The 22,852-nt window shown below is 42.2% G+C and overlaps 1 protein-coding gene across 1 annotated transcript; it reads right to left on the bottom strand.

The window, feature by feature from the left end:
• Positions 1 to 5,473: 5,473 nt before the first annotated feature.
• Positions 5,474 to 15,828, bottom strand: LOC140252792 (interleukin-1 receptor type 2-like). The gene is made up of 9 exons (XM_072337870.1): positions 15,803 to 15,828; positions 14,592 to 14,719; positions 14,234 to 14,492; positions 12,301 to 12,475; positions 10,768 to 10,942; positions 10,000 to 10,065; positions 8,567 to 8,702; positions 6,883 to 7,028; positions 5,474 to 5,601 (listed from the first exon to the last, which is right to left on the bottom strand). The coding sequence occupies exons 1-9, from the start codon at positions 15,826 to 15,828 to the stop codon at positions 5,474 to 5,476; spliced, it is 1,239 nt and encodes a 412-aa protein (XP_072193971.1).
• Between the last annotated feature and the right edge of the window lie 7,024 nt (positions 15,829 to 22,852).

The raw sequence follows: 22,852 nt of genomic DNA, 5'->3' as shown, positions 1-22,852 counted from the left end.
TGTAAAGACACAACACTGAGGGGAGGAACACACAAACGAATGAGCTAAACTCTACTTCGCCATTAAGGATTCAGTAATGGGTGAATGTCCCAGGTTTTGATAGGTGGATCTCTGTAAGGTTTTGGAAGTGTCCCCATTGTTATTAAGCTTTCAACTCTACCTTGAGGAACTTCAGGAAGACAGCAGTGTGTACCTCCTGAAAAGTGACTGATGCTATCTTCGATCTGTGTTACTGAACAGCTTGACACCACATATACCAGTTAATGTGTAAACTACCATGGAGAATAAGCCCTTGGGCTGCTTGCCATCACACAGCAGACCTTCCAGTCCCAAGGAGACTCTACTTCTGCCCCCCACACACTGTGGCTCTTTCTTTTCTTCCCGTAATAGCTGTGGCTGCTCTCCAGGCCATGGACCGCTGTCCATGAGCCACAAATATTTTTCCATCAGCCAGGCATTTTCAGCCTGTTTTTTGTTTTTGTTTTTTTTTCTGTTGGGTACATCTCTCTGTGCCTGCCTTCCAACTTCTTGCAGTATTTTTCTTTAGCATGAGCTCACGTCCTTGCTCTGCTCAGGGAACTGTCAGCGTTAGAGTCATTTCCAAAGAAAGTCCATCTCCTTTGACTGCATGAAAGGGTGTCCCTAGGCTTAGATCTACTATTTCTTTCTATAACCAACGTTGGGAGAGGACAGGGAGTTCTCAGCTCTGAAATTAATTCCTTATTTTGTTTTGCTCTCCTGGGTTTCTTGTTCTGCAAACTGGAAATAATCATGAAATACTGTCATCAGTTACTCTTGAATATAAACCTAATTTCTGGTGATGGTGGTTTGCATTTCTTGTGCTTTCACTTACATCCCCTCTCCAGCTTGTGAAAACATTTGTAACCTTCTTGTCTTCATCTGCCACAATTGGCGCTGTGCACAGGCCTGATTTTTATTTCCACTCGCTCCCATGTATATTCAAGGGCCTTTGCCTGAGAACCAGCAGACCTCTTCGATGCTCTCCAAATTCTGTTCATGTTGTTTTAGTTGCTACTTAGATGAAACAGTAGTTATGCTTTCTATTTAAATGGATAGCTGGCATCAAGGTACGGTGAGTAACACAAGAAAATTACTGTTTATTAAACTCACTTTTCCTGAAAATAACTATTTCCATGGGGATTTATGCTATCCTGGAAACTAACTCATGCAAAGGCTGCAGGGCACCAGGCTTTTCCCTCTGTAGACGTTGCTTTGAAATTGTTGCAGACAGAAGAGCTCTACTGACAAATGCTGCAGACCCACAGTCCCATGAATGAGGTGGCCTCTCCCTTCTTGTATCACTGACTTTTCTGAAAAGAAATGTTGTGGTGCAGACCCCCAGGTCCTAGAACTGAAGTGACTGTCTCTTACAGTGTGTTTCTTTTCAGGATTTATTATAAGCTGGTGCAACTAAGTCCTCAGTCTCAGTCTGCCTTGAGGCTCAAGATATTTTCTCCTCAAAGTGTATCAGACTTCATTAGACCAGGCATGTCTAACCTGAGGCCCAAGGGCCCAGCCCTGAGTGTGCACCCATCACTCAGCAACCACACGTTGGTGCAGTTAGCAATGTCTGAACTGAAATCAAGGCGTGGGGAAGGCACAGTACAATGCTAACTCAAGAGACTGCAAAGAATGTTATGGATTACAATACATTGTCCAAACTCAGACCTGTGAACAGCAAAAAATATGCAGCTGTTCTTTCCACTGTGATAAAGGCATTTGAGAATAAGTCTCAAGATTGCAAAAAAATAAATAAAAAAATAAAAAATCATGTTTTTTTGTATATTTGCAACTCCATTTTGAGCTGACATAAATACATTACTTAAAAATCTTCAAAAGGAGTGTGTAGAATTGCAATCAGATGCTCAACTCAAAAATCTGATCGCGTTTCTTTGTGCGTCTCTTATAAAGTCCTGACTTACAGACAAAGAAAGACATCCCTCCCTTCACAGTCATGCATTATTTGTGCCATCATTTTTTGGCAGTACATATATTTGTGAACAACCATTTTCATGGATGGAGCACAGGAAGAGCAAAAATGTCATCAAAAATTCTCTGGTGGACACCTAAGAATTGCAATCACAACCATCCAAATGGATCTGGTGTCTGACATGGAAGCATGGATGGAACAAAGATGCGTCACTAAATTTCTTCATGCAGAGAAAATGTCACCCACTGACATTCACTGATACTTGCTGAACATTTCCAGCCTCGGGGGTCAGTGGAGGAACCAAATATTACAAAGCCTGGAAGCTGGAGAGAATCATTACCCACCCCCATCCCCTGGGAGACAGGGATAGCTTCGACAATGGCAACAGTCATTGTTTTAGATTAACAGTCATTAATTAAGATTAATTTGCCTTTTGGTGTGAAAAGGCAGCACTGCAGTGTCAGAGCAGAAGTTCAAGCCCATTCTAGAGCTTCTGCAGTCCCACAGAGTAACTGCTGCCAGGGGACAAGCTCCCCTGCTGGAAAATACAGCACTCTCAGGCATCCACTGCACACCTTCCTTCCCACACAGATCACACACTGGAACTTCATTTTGTTTAGTTTTCTTTTTTCATGTAGTATTTTCAAGAATAATACAGACCTTATTACAGTTATTTACAACAACATGAAACATTTGTAGTTTGTTTCAATAAGCAAAAATCACTTCATAAAAGATGATCCTTTGTTTTTTTACATTCCCCTTGTATTCAAGGCACTACTGAGTAACCACAAGTCCCCATATGTCCAAATTTTATCTCACATTCATGTTTCCTTCTCCAGTTTGGAGAGTAGTCTGAGATATTAACTTTCTCTGGCACCAGCACTCTATATACCAAGTTCTACTTCTTTTTCACTACTGAGTGAAATCCAGCCTCTCTCCTACAGCCAGATGTGTCATCATGCTACTCATAGAGCATACAGATGGATGGGAAGAGCAAACTACATTTTGAAAGGTTACATTTATGGACAAATCTAATTTGTTCTCCAGTTAAAGAACAGCAACTACTGAAAAAAAAGAGCATTCCTGATGTACCTAAAACCTTCTCTTTTCTTATCTTCCTTCCATCAACATTCAGTATTTTTCCTCCTTCAAAGAACAGACATGCAAGAGAACTAACTTTTTCCAACACACTCAGACACCTTTTGTGCATCTGCCCATAAATCATTTGTATTCTTTCTCATCATCTTTAATATCCTGAACTTGGAAACTATAATTCCTGTGGTCTTGTCTGGCTGTCACTGACTCAGACCGTCAGAAACCCAACTCCTGTATTATCGCAGGAAACATTTAGGATACTTAAAGAGAAATTTTGGCTTGAATCTCATAAGCTGTGACAATTCCTGCTAATAGACTTAAGGATTTCTTAATTCAAGCCACATCCTTCCTTTGAAATGCTTCAAATAGTTTTGGGGTGCAAAGTCAGAGCCAGCTCTGAGTGGTGGTGGAACGCAGTTTGATCATGGCCTCTCCCAGATGAACGGGAGTAGTTCATCTCTGTAGTCTGTGGGACTCCGTGCAGTTCCAGAATTCTTACTTTACAAATTTCCTTAGTTGGAACCAACGTTTTCCTGATTATTTTTATTTTTTTCTTAAAGTTTGAAAACTGTCTGGGATGAATTACCAAAATAAATCTTTTTCTTCAATGTCCATGAGAGGTGTCATTTATAGATCTGTAATGATCCTAAAGTTGGATCTCTTCCCCTCCTACACAGATGAAGATAATGCATATGATAGAACTATTTATCCACTGTTGTGTTACTGCCTAGAAGAAAAAACAACCAGGTTCTGCTACTCATTTTGATTCTCAAAGTGCAGTGTGCTTACTAATTATCTATTGTTCCCTTCTGTTTTTTTACCAAGACTTGAATCCAGTTGGACAAAACCAAATAGGCAGTATTTTGCATCATGACTATATTCTTCAATGTAAAAGATGCATGGCTCTCAAGATGCAGTATGCATCCCTGGTGCAGACCCATTGTTTACAGGAATCTATTAATGACTTCTACATTCGTATCAGAGAGGAGGAACAGGCCAGCAATAGAAGTTGGAAGACTGAAGAACAAGAATGTCCATTATTACTGATAATTTGCCCAATCACTTCCAGGAATAAAACTTTATTCGTATCAGTCAAGTGACTTTCCAAACTAAAGCATCATCCAAATTCTTTTCTTGGCAAAGATAACAACATTACAGCTGCTTATGAATCTCTGGATATGAGATGTTGGTAGATGCAAGAGAACTGAATTCTCCAGTGTACACTATTATTACTCCATTACATGGAGTTAGTTATCCCTGGGAGAGGGATATTCTGAGAAAACCTATTAATGTAAAGAACAAACTGAATGGTAAAAAAATATATATATTTTTTATTTTCTCCGGAAAAGTTCATAGATTTACAGTTGACTGCATTAGGCTCTGGAAAAAAGGAAACCCTGGCTTTTAGAAACAAACATAAAGTGAGTTAGGGTGCAGAAGGAAACTGCATTTTCAAACTGGTGCAGAAAAGCCCTTCTGAAGAAAACTTCCTTATTGTTTCATAGAATCACAGAGTCATAGAACTCCTCGGACTGGAAATGGCCTTAAGATCATTGAGTCCTACCCACGCTACCCTAATTCTAACAACACTTCACTAAATCATGTCCCTGAGCACCACATCCAAATGGTTTTTAAACACATCCAGGGATGGTGACTCAACCACCTCCCTGGGGAGCCTATTCCAGTGCTTAACTACCCTTTCTGTAAAGAAGTGTTTCCTAACATCCAACCTAAACTTACTCTGGTGCAACTTGAGGCCATTTCCCCTCATCCTGTCACCTGTCATCAGAGAGAAGAAACCAGCTCTGCTCTCACTGTAAGTGCCTTTCAGGTATTGGAAGAGAGCAATACAGTCTCCCCTCAGCCTCCTCTTGCCCAGACTAAGCAGCCCCAGTTCCTTCATTTGCTCTTTGTAGGGCATATTCTCCAAGCCCCTTCACAAGCCTTGCTGCCCTTCTTTGGACCTGCTCCGGCATCTAGATGTCCTCTCTGTACTGAGGTGCCCAAAACTGAAACTGAATTGAACTGGGTTTTTTGTATGGTTTTTTTTTTTAAGGTTCTCAGCTTTCTCTACACCCCTTTTTATCCCCCAAAGGATAAAACTATTGGAATTACAAAGCAGAAGATCATCTAACTTTCCTTACCTGTCTCATAACAAGGGCATGTACATGGGACACTGTATTTCAAAATGCTGTTAGTCACAGTTTAGCTGCAAAACAATAGAAGTAACTTCCCTGTTTCTAAGCAGCATTTTATGCAAACCTATTTCTAAGATCAAATCATGGAAGACATGGAGAAGAAGAAAAAAGCTGATATACATTCATCTGCTGGAAAAGAAGTGTGTCTGGTCCAAAATGTCTCTCTGCCTTACATGAAAGATAGCCAGGATGAATTTTTCACTGTTGGCAGCGGAGAATAAAGTCAATCTTAAACTTTTGCTATTGTGTATCCTTTATCAGCTCTCTGCTTCCAGTGCTTTTGTATGCATATTCCCACCAGGATGATGCAAGCCAAGGTGACTGGAATCGTTGCAATGTACCAGGGCAAGCCAAAAGCTGGAAAAGTAAAGAAATGATGTATTATCAGAAAACATAGTTCTCTATGCTCAAGGAGGAAGAGGAGAAGCCACTTTAAAAAGGATGTCTGCAAATTAACCTTTCAGCAGGGCTCACTGCTTCTGAAGGGAAGAGGTCTATTGATTCAGCGCTCAGGGACATGTGTTTATCAGGGTGGGAGGAAAGTATTGGAAAACAATGGATGATGAGAATTTACAGTCCAGTCCTTTTGTGTACACATGGCTCTCCCCTGCTCAGAATGGTTGCATACTTTTCATCTTAATTTGGTGAAAGCAGTGACGCTTCAAGCGGGAAATAAAGGCACCCCATGGAAAGAGAGTACATGATAGCCAGTCCACTCTCAACCTCTGTAAACAGTTTTCTCATGCAGAGCACTTGAAAAATTATTAACGATCAAGGCAAGACTGTAAGCTTCTTCCCAAAATACACCTAAGGTCCTCAGTTTTGTATTATGCAGGCCTACATTGCTTCATGGGTTGCCTCCTCTATAGCAAGCAATACTTGTGTAGCTCATGGAAGACCTGTGTAGCACATAAGTGAATACAAATCCCTCATGATAAGATGCTGGCGTGAGTCATGAGATATAACTCATAATGAAGACTGTAATTGTTCATGTATCTTTCTAACATGGTGTGAGCAAGCTTTGGTGATTCATCAGTGTTATGCAAAGAAACAATAAGCATTGCTTCACGCTGTTTTTACAGCTGGTACTTAGCCAACAGTCACAACGTGAATCGCACTGAGTTTAGGGCTTCTCTTTCTATCTCTAGGAACCAAAATAACAACAGCCACCATTATTTATATTTCTTGGTTTTTTTTGGCAGCAGTTTGTATGAGGAAATGGAACTCTTTGATCTTTTTTTTCTGCAATTGTCTTTTTTTTTTTTTTCCTTATTGTTGAGGAACTGGGTGAGATTTGGCCCTGTTGCACCCAGCAAGTTTGCCAGTTGTCTCAATGGAGCCATCATTTCACAGAATGTATCTGCATTTGAGCCTCAACCAGAGAACAGATATACTTGCACAGATTTTTATGCCTGCAGAAAACGCCAACAAGTGACCTACAGAAAGTGTTCTTTGCGAGCAGACTATTCCAAAACACTGTGCATTTTCAGTCTATATGCAAAAGAGGCAACCAGTGTTTCCCAAGCAATTACCACCATAAGACTAGGTATGAAAGCATAAAATACTTCAATTGTAATTTAGATTTAGAATAACAATTGCAGCCCATTTCTCTCCTGGATAAGTAGTTAAACTAGTTACCTTCCTGTTTGACCCGTGTTGGCAGTACTTGGGATCCATATCTGTTCTGGGCCAGACACTTAAAATCTGTGTAAAAATCCACTTCTTCCACAGATTTAAAAATCAGTGGCACTTCAATGAAGTTTTCACCATTTTCTGTCATTTCTCTGGAAGAAAAAGGCAAAATAAATGTGTGTTCCTTTTATCAGCTCTCTTTGGTGGGCTCATTTTAACAGCACATTGCAAGAAGTTGCATTGGATATTTACTCATTTCTGTACTAGCTCCTCTGCATTAGGGAACAATTGTGTCACCTAGATTAGTTCTACCAACTCACTGAGTTTCCTCCTTTCCATTTAGTATCCATGCTGTGCTCACTGATTCTTCCAGGAAAAAAGAAATCTATATTTGTCCTGCAAAAGTGAAGGGAGGGAAGAAATGCAAGCAGAACTGTGTATAACTGAGCACCCCACACAGCATCATGGAAGGATCTTGTTCCTTCTCTCTGACTGTCTATCAATTTATGAGATTGATTCTTGTTATCATCTGGGAGAGGACATGTGTAAAACATAAACCTGCAGTCCCTCTCTCAGGAAACTGAGCCACCATGCCTGCTTATCATTCACCCAAACCCAAGATATCAGTACAAGCAACTGCCTAGAAAGTTTCTAGCTTGATTGCTTCATCAGTGCAACTACTGAAAAGTGGTTTTCTAAGTGCAAACATTATCTCCGGATATCTTTTCGTCACTGCTGGAGAATTTATCCAGCTGTTCTGTAATGATTTGTTCATGGGTTTGCTATGCACCACGACAATGGATTTGCCTGTGCACACATCCTGGGTCAGTACCACGGGAAGGCAGCAACCTGGCTGTGGGTGCTTTGACACAGACCCCTGTGAAAAATGTTTGGTTTCTTTTCCAGTGGCATTTGATCTGTTTTGACATAATGCCTCTTTGGAGGCACCCAGAAGAACTGAGGCAGCTTTATGCCATGAATTTTGTGTGATCCCTAGCTGGTGTAGCCTCCCTCCTCATGCAGTTATGTAGTAGTGTATAATAGTAGCAGAAGCTAGTAGTAGTAGTAACAATAATAAAGATCTAAGTAAGAAAGCATATGTGTTGTTCTATTCTAAATCGTGTAGACATACCCTCTGTTCCACTGTGTATTTTAAGGCATCTCACCATGAGTTCAAGGCTTTCTCATTTATCCATGTAAACAGCATTGTAAATTAATGTACTCAGTCAAGCTGTGAGGAATATCAAAGCACATAAAGGCTCAGATCCCCAGCTGTCAATGTTATGCCTGGTTGTACTATGCAATAAACTCAACATGGCTAGGTTGTTACGTAGTCCCTGAGGCTGAAAACAGACCACATCCATAAATATTAAACACTCTTGCCCCTGAAAACAGGGATGCCATATCCCCAGAACTTGTTGTCAATGCCTCTTGCATCATACTAAGTTCTGATCCCTAGCCAGAAGCAGTTTGGGAAGACCATATCTGGTGAGAGAACCAGTTTAACTGTTAACTGCATAGGCAAAATGTCAAAAGTCCTGAGGTATGCAGCTATGAGGCAACTCAGAGAATGGCTCGAGATAGCGAGAGACAATGGTCCATGGCAAAAGGGTGTTTTCCCTCCCACCAGCATCCAGCTGAAAACCCCTGTAGCACCACAACCACAAGAAAACACTTTTGCCTGACTTACTGTCGTTCCCCCTCCATAACTCTGTTTTGCTTGTAAACCACATCGATCGTGGTATCATTCGCTAACCATTCCACATCAGTATAGACGTTGCTGCTTGGTCCAGCAAATACTTTACACGGGAGAGTCATCTTGGAGCCTGTTGGCAGAGGGAGATTAAAAAAAACCATTCAGTTGCATATTAAGATCTACTCTTTCTCCTGGTGAACAGAACATCTCTGATGGGAGATTGAGTTACCATACATGTCCAGTGCTACTACATTGAAAACTGATGTTATGCCCCAGATTGCATTCGCTCCCCTGCTCCTTGGCAGCAAGACCATTCATTTTGGCAGTCCTTTCCACTACTAAGCAAATTATTTTTCCATTCCATCAGTGATCAATCCTTGTACAATAGATATTTCTCAGGAGGCAAAACTGCGTTCCTACGCTCCTTCTGCTGTTTTGCAGTTCAAAGGGCATGGTTGCTCCAGGGCAATTGCTCTAACCCACAGTGATGTGGGCAAGCACATTCAGTTCTAAATGAGACCTCCAGGGACAACATGACCATGCAAAAATTCAGAAATACCGCCTTAATTATTGCAACTCTGAGCTAAGGATGAGGAGCCCTCACACTAGTGGATATTGGTCTCATATGAAAAACACATGACTTAATTATTGTACAGTACTGCTGAAGAGAATACAGTACGCTCCATGGGGCAGGCAGACACATACAAATAAAGACAATGCTACACTCACTGAAAGAAAAGTGGCAGTGAAAACTAAGGCTCACAGGACGTAGCTGTGTGTATAATACCCAAGTTAGGAGAGCTTAGCGTCAAATCCACACGGCATTGTCTCAAATGGGGGAAAGCAACAGAAACGCATCGTCACATCATCTTGGAAGAAAAATTGAGGTTCTCACAAGATGCATTCTAGTTAGTGAGAACTGTCTGGTTCAAACATTAAGGAGCAATGAAAGATGTCTCCTCTCAAAAGAGCTGGGTGGTTCGCTCAAAGCCACCCAACAACCAAGGGCTGATTGGGGGAACACTGAAAAGGCTGTGTTCTTGATAAGGAGGGAACTTGTTCTTGATAAGGAGGGATGCAAGTATACCTTTCACGCTTTGTTGTTAAAATCTACAGCTATTTTGCTTTGGTTTCTACAAGGAGACATGTTTGGTGAGCACAGTGGTGATGGGCTGATGACTGGACTAGATGACTTTAGTGGTCTTTTCTAACCTTGCTGATTCTACGATGTTAAGAAAATAGCTTCTCATCGTAGACAATAAGAAGGAAAAACTACCATGAAAAACTACTACTGCACCAATGTTGTGTTAATATAATTGAGACCAAACGAACCGTAATAGTTTATGCCAACAAATTAGGGTAGAAATCAGCAAGCCTGCTCTAACTTTCTTCTGATTAGATGCTTCCAAAACAATGCTGATCCTTACCAAGAGCAGCTGAGGTTGTCTTCTGAGTTGGATACACAATTATGGGAGTAATTCTCTTTTCTTGTTCTGCACAGAGAGAGAACAGAGTCAGCGCTACCATGACAGAAATAACAGGCGTTATAATGTGCTGCTCAGCTCGATATCTTGCACTTCCCACAGAGCAGCTTGTTACTAAATCCCTCGGCAAGGAAAGACATTACCCATCCAGAGACCAGTGTCAGAGGGGAGAAACGGGCACAAGCCGGCATCGTGACCCCGCGGGATGGATGAGGAAGGCGGGCATGGCGAGGGGACCTAAGTGATACCGATCCAGAGGTTGCCACAGCCTCCGGCCGCCCCCTGGTGCCCGCCGGGTGCCCCGCAGCAGCAGCCGGGCCAGCGGCTCAAGCCGTGGGAAACAGCGGTTTTCCCCCAGCCCGAGGGAGAATATTCAGTGTTTTATTTCCTAAGCCCTCTGAAGTCATTCGTAGATACCTTCCTCCCCTTGAGAAATTAATTACTCGTTTTACAACCGCAGGCAGTTGCAACAGCCAGTTCTGCCTCTTGCAACTGCGCTGCTGAATGCCAGGGCAAGCTCTGAGGTTAGTCAAAAAGTTAAGGTTAGCCAAAGAGCTCTGCCAGCCACGCTGATGGAAACCCCCTGCATCAAAAGCCAGCATGTCCACTCCCCTGCTTGGCAGCACTAAATCTGAGCTCCTCTCCCTGACTTCAGCAGCAAACCCTCCGATGCAAAAACTGTCTTAAGTGTTCTCAGTGGGTAGTATTTACCAACAGTCTGCAGCTCAATTGTTCTGGTGATTTCATATGTGACACCTTCATAGGGAAATGGCATCTTGCAGGTGTAGTAGCCGGAGTCTGTTGGTAATACAGAAGTGAAGAACAGAGAAGACGACTCTTTCAGAAATACAAATTTTTCACTGTCATCTTCCAAAAGCTGAGCATCCTGGAGAAAGGACAACCAATATTACAGCTCATACAGGTGTGGTTAAACCCTGTGTAACCTCCAGACAATATTTTTCATCTTTGCCTCTCTCTTACAGAAAGTTTGCTGATCACCATTGAACCTATGCAGCTTCACTTTCCCACCATAATGCAAGTTCTACGAACATGTTTTCCTCCCCAAAAGGTACTGAGGCATTATATGAAGTACGAAGAACTGCTACTTTAACATATCTTTCCAGTAAGCCTCATATTTTAAGATGGAAAAATATACTAAGTTACTTCCCGAGTCCTCTTATGAGCAATCACATAAGGCATTCTTCTAAGAAAAAAATAAATTACAGTCATCATAAAGGTTTTCACATTATTGCTTTCCATACATGACCTCATAAGAGAAAAATTCAGAGGCACTCTTCTAAGACAAATACATTTCAGTCATCATGGAATCACCCAGCCCCAACCCCAGCCATGGGCAGGGCTGCCCCCCACCAGCTGAGGCTGCCCAGGGCCCCATCCAACCTGGCCTTGAGCACCTCCATAGATGGGGCACCACAGCTTCTATGGGAAGCTGTGCCAGCACCTCACAAACCTCTGAGTAAACAATTTCCTCCTAACATCCAATCTTAATCTTCCCTCTTTAGTTTAACATCATTCCCCCTTGTCCTATCACAATCTAACCATGTAAAAATTTGATTTCCCTGCTGCTTGTAAGCTCCCTTTAAGTATTATTCAGTATAATTGCATATCGTGCAGTCTTTCACAACACTATTACTGATCCTACGAGATCTCATAAACTGCAAAGAATTCCTGCTCTGTACCACTAATGCTCATACACAGGTGGGAGCCCTCCTTCTGGAAGGCAGAATAGCTCCTCTGACAGCTGTGGAATGAAGCATGTTGTGGGGAAGGCCATTGACCAACAAGTGAGACAAGAGAACATGATAAGCTCTGAGTGATGATCCTTTCCCCTGTACCTCTTAATGCTGTAATCCAGTTGATCGTTGAAGGCTACCTCCTCCAAACAGTTCACACGGGAGGTTCTACTTCATGGGATTCCCTACAGGGGCCGTTAAAAGAAGCATAGCACCAAAGAGAAAAGCCTAATCTGAAATGGCTACCCTGGAATCAGGTTAGGTTGAGCTGGCCTTTAAAACACTCCCTGTGGAGCACTGCAGATCACACTGAGCCCACCCTGGAGAACCTCTCCTAAAATACATACACCTGTCCCATAAAATTCCAGGATATTATGCTACAACATTAGATTGCTCAGGATTTAACGACACAGAGCTCTGGAGAAACAGAAAGTGAAGACAAACAAGGCAGCATTTTAGATTTTGCATAAAGGGGAATGGAATATTCTACCTTGTACCACTGGAGCTCCACGTTTGTCCTGTTTGTTGTAAACTCCCACAGGTTGGGGCAAATGATCTTTCCAGAGGTGAAAGTGAAGAGGACCTGGGGATAGGCGATGTCCCGAGCAGCTGCCTTCTGCACAACCGTGAGGTGGATGGACACCTCTGCACAGTAGGAGGAGTTCCTGCAGACAGTGGGTAGACGTGAGCACCCAACAGCAGTGAGGGGGGCTCGAGTGACACCCTTCAAACCTACAACAGCTGAACTTGAAAGCTGACAGCTACGAGCTCAAGCAGATTTGCAATCAGTACTAAATCTTACTGACGTAAGCTGGATTGTTGGATTCCTTTCTAAGCTTGTCTTTTCAGGCCTGAGAAAACCACCTGGCCTCACTTCCACAGCCAGGCCTTCTGATAATCAGCCTCTGTGCTGTATAGAGGGATCCTGGAAAATCAATGGGACAAGTTTGGGGCACAGCCTACACATGTTGCTGATACTTGTCTGCCTCAGAGTTCCAGGCTTTCTTTTCTTCTCTTCTGTAAACTAAGCTTGCTGTGCCACCTTAGACTAAGTCATGACTTTGATTTTACAAGGAGGGTCAACACGTCCACCTAAATACCAGCAGATATGTCACAAACCTTCCGCTCCTTTCTTTGGAAATGGTCTTGACTGTGAAAACCGTAATGATCACAATGTAAGGGAAAAATAAAAGCTTAAAGCATGTATTAAAATATGTCTGCAGTTGCTACTGTGCAGACAGCAGCTATTTCCTTGAGGACATATTATTTTGCACAGGGAAGAAGGTTTCAAAGTTTTACAGTACTTCTCTCTTTCTCCTGGTCCCAAGTGGCAATTGTTTCCAGCCCCAGGAAGGATCAAAGCACACAAGTCATTTGGGGGACACTGGTGCTTGAGCTGTGTCCCCTTCCACTGCTATCCTCATTTCACAACATGCTGAAGAAATGTTCTCCTTCAATGATATGAGATGGATATAGGGTTTGTTTCTATTCTATCAGTTCTGTAATAATGGTAGCAGTGAAGCTATGTACTCGGCCTCTGCATATCTTTCTCAAACAGGTTTCCCAACTTTTTACTACATCTGGAATCTATGGATGTATATGAATACTGTTTAATGTGGAGTGAGGTTCCTTCCCACTGCCAGGTAGTAGGAAGGAGCTGGCAGGGACAAGGACCCTGTATCATATGGTTTTCAAACCCCAGTAGCACTGGTGGTTTTTGCCTTCCTCATTCCACCATAGGCACAGATCCCCATTCCTCTTTCAAAACTGTACAGCAGGCTGTCGGATTATAAACATGCAGAAAACAATGATCTGAAAAGAGCCTTGGCTCACACTGCAAACCCCTGTGGTATCACGGGTCTGATCCCAGCCCCATAAATGTACATTGGGTCTCATGTGAGATCTTCCAGCAAAGCCAAGGCAATCCAATTCTGATTAAAAATGTGAAGTAGAAGAAAAGTAAAGTTCAGGAAAAAGGAACAGGGAAGAAGAAAGAAGCTCAGAATGCTGCCTTGGTATATTCTTTATAAAGCAATCTGAAATACAAACAATACTGTCTGCTTCTCTAAAGCTGTGATGTAGGGGTTGCAATCTGCAAAGTACCCTGTTTGCAGCATACCTCTACTCACTGCAGCCCCAACTGACTGATAAATAAGCTACTTCCATGTACACTTCTTCCTCGTGAGACTGTAGAATGACAGTGCTATGTCATGATGCACTGAGATTTCAGTTTATGTGTATACATATAGGAGACACGACTTATTTACCATTTCTTACTATCGGCATTTTTTTCTCTACTGAAGTCAGTAAGGAAATGATCTTACCCAAATAAGCTCTGAGGATAGCTGGATTTTAGAGTCAAATTAATATATTTTAAGCACAGCGATCTTGTTAATGAATTGAAGTTCCATTTAAACACCTACCTTCTGGTACAGATATATACTCCTGAGTCTTCTTGCCTTGCTGGTAAAAACCAGAGCGCATCTCCTTTTGCCCATATTCTTGGATCTTCATCTCTTCCTAATATCATGGTTTTTGAATCATTTTTGTACCATGTGATATTATGTGTCAAGGCAGAAAAATCCACATGTTTATATCTGGGGGAAGGGCATTTCAGAACCACAGGTTCTCCGTGCAGTTCATAGTAGTATTGGAAAAACATGGTGTGATCTGGGCAGTTTTCTATATGAATCAGAGACATTTTGTCATTACTGTTGGCCAGGCATATTAAAGAGAAGGAAAGGGAGACAGGAAATAAAACAGCCAAACCCATGCCCTTACCTGTGCTTTTCCCTTGCTGGAGCTTGAAAGCAGAGGCACACACTGTGCATGTAACCAGGGCAAAGAGGAACGCATGCATTCTTTCCCAGAGGAAATGGGAAGAAGAGTGAGGGAAAGTGTCTTGAAATCTTCAGGCAAGCTATTATGAGACAGAAGATTCAAACAAAATACTCAACATTAACTAAAGAGTTAACTATTCTTTTCCCAACTGCAGACCCGGTAAGCTTTGATTCTCCTTAGTGAACAAAAGTTCTTCTTCACTCCCAATTGACGGAAGATGATAATCTGTGGAACAAGAACATCTGGCTTAGTGCAAACGTTTCTTGTCTGTCATCTTCCTGTCACTCTGGGAGATGCAAACAACACACCACAAGATGCTGCTGTCCCCATGGTAGAAGGGTAGAAAAATACAGCTCTGTGTATTTTGCAATAAGCTGCTACTGAGGCACGGGCCAGGCACTTCAACTTAGCTGTAGTGTAGCTTGTTTGGATAAGCACAGGAGAAAAGATGCAGTAGAATCTCTACTTAGTCTCTGCTAAGACTCTATGCCTTCATGAATCCTCTGCCACATTATCTTCTCCACTGTGGCTACCAAAGTCGGCCAAGCAGCACATATCTGCAGGCAAACAATATAACCAGAGCCAAGCTCTCAGTGTCTCCAAGAAATTTATCTCCTGGGACAACAGCTTTGACTCCCATGGCATGCACACCCACCTTGCTGTTGGGACACATGAGTTTCCTTATGTGAACACTATAACAGTATGTGCAAACAAATGATGACAAAAGCCTTGAACAACACGTCCCAGGTATCTGGCACAGTGACCTCAGGGGAATACAAAACTATCTGCTGCAAGTCTTTCATTAGCTATCGTAGGACATGGGCACAACAGCTAGCACAGAGTCAATCTCTTACTTAATAATACAGCACACTGAGTCACCTCCCATAGTACAAGGTCTTAACTCATTTCCAGCACACTGGTGTGGAGCTGTATCTCTTCTCAGGGCTACACCTGGGTCTGCAACAGTCCCCAAGGTATGCATGGAACATACTGTAGGAGGAGATTTTCTCTCTTTTTAGATCCTTAGCTTAATCAAAATACTGGGTTATTTAATTCAGTCCTTTCAGTTTAATATCAGTCTCCATAAACCCTACAAAAACAGGGGGTTTTAGGGATAGATTTATTCCTAGATTTCTGTAAGATTCACTTACCTGTGGTTCTGTATCCTTTCAACCATTAGTTTCTCATGAAAAGATGTGAGAGTGAAATAGCTAGCATGGACCTTATATAGAGTTCAACTCGAGGCACAGCGGAAATTTGTCCCCCATTGCCCAATCAGATTTGTGTCAAAACCAAGTGACATTTTAGGTCTATCTTTCTTTCCTTCCGTAGAGCAAGGATGAGAGAAATACAGGCAAAGAGAATGAAAACATGCGTTTGGATTTCCCAAAAAAGGGGAAATGACTGCTAAATATATGACTAAATTTCCCTTTTTCTGACGAATGGTAGTTTGCTTACACTCATATCTTCACATGACTTTTTTTATTCTCAGCCTTAAATAAAATTTCTCGTGGGTAACAAAAGGTGTCCTTCAGCACAGTCAGCAGCAAAATAAATGCAGTCTTCACACAGTGTGTTTTGCAAGTTTTCGTGTGGACAATATGGCAGGTTTTTCCTCTTCTGGGATTTCTCAGATAGCTTGTGAATCACTAACGGGTTGATTCCTCTTTCTTTCCATATGCCCATCTCAGTGTCATACTTTGCTTGGAAGGCTGTCTTCACAGTGGAGTGTGAAGAATTGACAGATTCATGGTCATGGTCTCAAGGCTCATAAAGCGGAATGGTAAGATAAGGGTTACTAACTGCAGTAATGTTGACATCCACCTTTCTAGAAGAGGGAAGTCAAGTGAAAGACCTCAGTCAGCAACAGTACCACAGGTCACTTTTGCCTTGTCCAGACATGTGATGCCTCCTGTGGAGATTCAGTATTTCTCCCAGCCTCTTGATCCCTGGCGGACTTGCTGTCATGCACTGCGTCACTGCTGGCAGTGTGTGGTGTCTGGCTGACCTTCCAGAGCTAGAGCTGGCACACAGATCCCTGCCCACAGACCTCAGACAAACCTCAGCTGAGCAGCCCTGGTCCGGAGCACTGGGATCTTAGCTTGACATTTAAGGCTTCCTCATGCTCTCACTAACCAAATAATGACTCAAAAATGAAAATAAAATAACCACTTGAGATCATACTGCCATATTCTACAAGGAGAAGTACTACACAGCTGATGGCATCTATCAACATGCTTAGGAGATATGTCATAAATTTGGGTTGCACATTTTCTTTTCTTCAGGCAGTATCCACAACATTACTGTAATTTCAGGAAGTAAACAACAGGAAAAAGAAAGACGAAGCTTCATATTTCAATCTGGGATGGTCTTGTAGTTCCTATATTGAACCAATGGTCTGACAGTTTCCATATCTACCTGATCTACCTGACTGTGCCCCCGGTGGCGCAGTGGTATAAAGTGCTGCTTGCGGCACCGAAGGGCCTGGGTTCGAATCCCCCCTGTGGAGCAGGGGGTAGAAGTGCCTCTTCGCTACACAGGGGGCTCGAAACCTGGGAGTTGGACTCGATGATCTCTAAGGTCCCTTCCAACTCGCACGATACTATGATACTATGATACTATGATACTATGATACTATGATATGATACTTTCCCTCCACAAGGCAAAAAATTGGGTCTCCAATCTGTACATGCCATGTACATGTACTCATACATGTACAAATCCAGGTGATTTGAATACGCAGTGCCTTGGAAAATAAAGATGAAGTGGGCTACAAGATTCAAAGTACATTTCTAGTGCAATAACTTATGTTGTCCTGCTTCTGAAAACTAGACCAAAACTAAATATCTACAGAGTAGAAGTGCAGTTCTTAGGTAACATGATGTCCTCAGATTCAAGGATTCAGTTTTAACAAGGATAAATAGTTTCAATCAACGTCCTTTAGAAAAAATCTTAGCTGTTCTTTTTCTCAGAAAATCTGTGATCACGCACATCCACAATCAGGACTTTAAGTCAGAATGTTCCATCTGGAACTACAAAAATCTAGTTTAAAGCGGTTTAGCAAAGAAGCTGAAAGATACGATAAGCATTTTTTTAGGACCTGTCTGCTGAGAAGACTATCTCACTTTGTGGTCAATTATTATTTATAAACAGAAACATGCAAGTGTAGCAGATATATAGAGAGAGACACTTAGGGAAGCTGGTGTCATTCTGTGGTTCTGCTCTGCAGATGATTCATTTATACTGCTTGAGATGATGGAGCATAGCTGTGAAATTCCTGACTCAAAGACCAGGCTATTCCCCATATGTCTCACTCCTTGCTCATCTCACCAGATAACCATTTCCCACAGCGTGCAGCTGCCTTGTGGCATTTGGGTGGATTTTTCTCCATAGTAAATTAACCAAAATCTCAAACAATATTTAACATTCTAGCAGTTTCTTCCAACCCATGTTTCAAAAGACTTCCACAGGCAAGACACACCTGATCATTATCTGTAGTTCATGAAAATTCAGGCATCATAGAGCAGCAATAAGACTATCTGTGTTAAGGAAAGCTAAAGGCACCAGGTTTTTCTATTGACTCCCAAGTCCTGCTGTCTTTGATAGAGGAACTTGTCCAAGTGCTTTTGTGGCTGATGCTATTTGGCATCCAGGAATTGCACTCACATGGATATTGTTATTTATTCCTGTTACCCAGCTTGGCTGAGTCAGCTCTACATGATTAAAAATAGGAGTAAATTGCTCTGGTTCACATGAGAATAAGGTGGTGAGGTATTAAGAAATATTACATGCTGAAAGCTGACTGGCAAGACGGCACAAAATAAACCACAGCTATTGCACCAACACATGTTCTTGGTCTTACTGATACGAGCAAACCTGGTTTTAATAATTTATAATGTCCTTGTGCATAGTTCCCAGATGGGCTCTTGGGGAGCATTGAAATGGAAATAGAAGAAAAGTTGTCCAACTCTGAGAAACACCGAATAGATGGGACAGAAAGACTGAGCAGAGGGACTAGCCTGGTTTGCATCAGGTGCCAAGAATACAAAAATTTGCCAGCTTTTCCAGAGAAATAAGTGCTTTCATACACTGATCTTAAATGTTACATGAGAGAAACTGGAAGACACAGGCCAAGAAACATACACTCTGTTGGGGAGGGGTGCTTGTTTTGCAAGAGCAGTGACAGCTTGGTTGCAGGCTGCCTCCCTGCTGTCCCATGGCTCCTGAGTTTTCAACAGCTTCTTTCACTGCAAATGCAACCTGGCAGCCTGGGAAGATGGATTACACTGCAAGAGTTGGAAGGAGAAGGGAGAAAGGGAAGGAGGAGACCCTCACTGTAGAATTTAACAAGCAACAAGGGATTAAGGGGCTGGAAAGGTCCAGAGCCAGCAGCAATAAGCCAGAAGGACTTCAAACAACAGAAGGCTGTGTTTATCCTCTCCAGTGCCTCCTCTGCCCTCAGCCCAAACAGAGTCCGAGCTAACACAGGAGGGCTGGCTGAGGCTTTCCCTGTGCTGGACATCCTTATCACTGCACACATCATACCTGGGTTTGTGGTTTCCTTCTGGGAAATGGAGAGGTCTTCTGCCCAGTGGTGCTGTACATAGGCTGCTGGCCTGGTCACATCATTTGTACAGACACACAGTCATAGAGTGAGAATGATAGAATAAAGGAAAGATTGTTTAAAAAGTGGGGTTTGCTGGCTTTGGATTTCAGGGAGAAAACCTTCCTTGAGCACTCTCTATGTAGCATATGATGCAATGTGGGCAAGGAGTGAAGGGGGATTGTTGAAAAGCAGAGTCCTGAAACCTGAAGAGGTAAAGAGTCTCTGTCTCTGTGCACTGAAATAGAAGAGGTAATCCAAGTTGTTGAGTAGTGGTAGTCTCACCATCACTGTATCTGAATGTCTCTCTGAAATTACAATGAAGATCGAAAGAAGTCTCATATTTTCTTTTCATTACCTATGGATCAAAATACGTATGGGCATGCTGAACTGTGTCCATGGTGTGTCAAAGAGCAGCTTCACCAGTGCAGATTGTTTGCTGCGAGTCAAGTCAGTCAGGTCACTGCTGAAATGCAAGGACAGAAGCACATGTACTTTTTTCAGAGAATCACAGAATAATTAATGTTGGAAAGTCCAGTAATATCATCCAGTCCAACAGTCAACCCATGCCTCTGAACACTCTAGGCCACATCCCTCAGTGCCACATCTACTCTCTTCTCAAACACCTCCAGTGATGGTGACTGCACCACCTCCCTGGACAGCCTGTGCCACTGCAGCACCACACTTTTGGAGAAGAACTTTTTCCTAATATCCAACCAAACCTCCCTATCACAACTTAAGGCTGTTACCCCTCATTCTATTACTGATATCTGGGAGAACAGGCCAACCTCCACCTTGCCACAACCTCCTTTCAGATTGTTGTAGAGAGTAACCTGCATTTCTGCAGATGATGGTTGACAAGACAGGTGGACCACAAGCAGCAACTCAGCTCAAGCAGTTCATTTAGCTACCAGTCACCCCCCTGCTTGGTTGGAGTAAGCCAGCAGCACATATAATCTACCATGCCTTTGTGCAAGGCTTTAAGCACAGCTGAACAAAAGCATGGTCAATCATTGCACTGGAGATGACTAGTGGAGCAAACGACATCAAGGAAAACAGCAAACAGACGCTTCCCACCTCTGTGGCATCTTCTCAGACCACAGACGTTCAGTCAGAAGGGGACACGTGTTGAAAGACAGCAAAGCAAACCTGAGATTGCTGAGTAACTTTATTTCCCTCTTCTCCCAGAACTGTAGTGGTGCTTGCCATCATGAACCGTTTTTTGATATATGATGCAACACAGTGTGCTCCCTGGGCTTGCATGTGAAGCGTATATGGGAATTTAAAACCACAACAGAGATTATGAAAAGCCCATGGCAACAGCAGACAGGGAAGGAACTGTGTCCACACAAGGAGCGTGAGGTATGTGAGCCAGAACAATAGGAATAATGTAAGATTTTTAAATCTGTTACCATGGATGGTTTAAGTGGTCAATCCAGAAAACAGAGAATTTCAGAAGCTGAGCAAAACAAAAAACAGAATTTTTGTTCACAATCAGCTTTATCATCAGCTGAACTTAAATTCAATTGGTAAAAGTCATTTCTTAGCTCTGAGAAACGGTGACAAACAATACCTGTCCTATGAATGTTGAAGAACTGAGCTTGTGCTATAGATGCACTGGGAGGGCAACACTGACCATGCATTGTTTTTCAGATGTCCCTGAATGAAATCTTTGTTTCATCCAAAAGATGAAGATATTTATTTGACGCAGACAGTAATTTTCTCATTTGTCTTAGTTTTAATATCCCTTTTATAGCATTGTTCAGTAACTTTCTTTAAGAAGCAGGAGCATGAAATTCTTACAGTGGATACAGTTACCCAAGGCACTTATATCCTACTTCACTACCAAGACGTGAAAATCATTCACAGAAATTGTGTGGGACTTGAGTGGGGTGTCATAGTGAGAAACATATGGAAATGCAGGTGATATGGAGACACCAGAGTGATATGGATGCACCAGAGTATCAGCGGTGTCTTTTATTCTTGCTTGTTACTTGTCCTGAGCTTAATGACACGATGGTCAACACTTCTGACTGGCTGCAAGAGTAGCTTGAGTAAATGGAGAGAGAAGATGGTAGATTTGTTCTGGATGAGTAATATGGAGGAAGGGTTACAAATAAATATAAGCAATATAAACAGATTTTTCTCAAGGGGAGAAAGAATTCAGCATGCTTGACAATAAGACGTAGGAGCAATCAGGTCAATTCAGAAGAAAAAGAGCAAATCCCAACATCACCATTTTACTCTTGAAGATGAAATGTAAGAGCAGCTCTGACCAGTGCTACAAGATCACATTTGCTTGCAGATTTTCATCTGCTCAGTAGGTGCACTTACACGTGAAGCACCAGATAAAACAAGAATTGGTACCATTAATTCATTACAACATTTGTTTTAATAAAACAGTTATCATGAGCAGAGTGTGGAGGATTCTGTTGTGTTCATGACAGCTGACCACATAAGAGGAACACAAACACACAAGGGGCAGGAAAATTAATCTTACAATGGTTCATACTCAACATGCACTGTGTTAAGGCCTTCTCCAACTCATGATGTTCTGTCCCCAATGAAAAGCAAACCCTTCATTTCAGCAACTGCTTTTTAAAGACTGTGTGAGGATTTTACACATGATGGAAAATCAAGAGCGTATTTACTGTTATTAACTGAAACCTGTTTCATTGTTCTTGACTTTGTGTTGAAAAGAAAAACATGGGGCTTTCAGCAACAAAACATGGCTTTCCTATGCAAATTTTCCTTAATTTCAAGTTGCAAGTGTTCACTCGGGGTTGGGTAATTTAAAGGAGAGAAAGTTCAACATGAGAGCTGCCATTCACAGGAAAATACGGATAACTTTAAAGAAAGACTGCAGGAAAGTGACTTAGAGTTGTGTCTTGTGTTATTGTTGTTTGTTTTTCCTCCAAGACATCCCTGGATTCAGAGCTTCCCAGGTCTGATCTTGGAGGTCTTTTCCAACACTGATTATTCTCTCATTCTAAAATGGAGACCCAGTTTGTCCTTCTGGCTGTCACTTCCAGGAGCTGATATACCAGGGGCAGTTACTTCACCAGTACCCAGCAGACCCTGCATTTTCTTTAAGGACAGCTCATCTAACCTGACCTTCTCAGAAACATTGAACCATCATTTCTGTCTTCACGGAAAGCTGGCAAATGCCAGGACCTTCACAAGTCAACATTTTGATTAACGTACAAGTTCTCATGAACACTCTTTCCAGGGAGAGTGGTTTCCGGCAGACTGTATGAATAATTGATACAGATCTAGGCTTGATACCATAGTCACGGAAACAAAACCAAAATGGGGAACTGAATTTAACCTTGTAACGCCATAATGGTGTGGCAGCTCTGTTCAGAAACTTTGATCATGGTGGGCTCTCTGAAAGTTGCAGCAAGCAGTTATGAACTGCAAGGGCACAGCACTCATGGAACAAGATATCTTGCTTCTCTCCATAGTTGGGAGCTGCCACTTGCTTCACAACGTGTTTATGAAATTGCCTCTGAGAGAGCTGTGATTACGTATTGTCACAGAGGATAAAAGATTCAAGAGAAATCCTGAAAGAGTTATTATAAGAAAGCACATCCTCCTT

This window comes from Excalfactoria chinensis, chromosome 1 (assembly GCF_039878825.1).
Source record: "Excalfactoria chinensis isolate bCotChi1 chromosome 1, bCotChi1.hap2, whole genome shotgun sequence".
Taxonomy (NCBI): domain Eukaryota; kingdom Metazoa; phylum Chordata; class Aves; order Galliformes; family Phasianidae; genus Excalfactoria; species Excalfactoria chinensis.
This window is presented reverse-complemented; position numbering and strand designations above follow the sequence as displayed.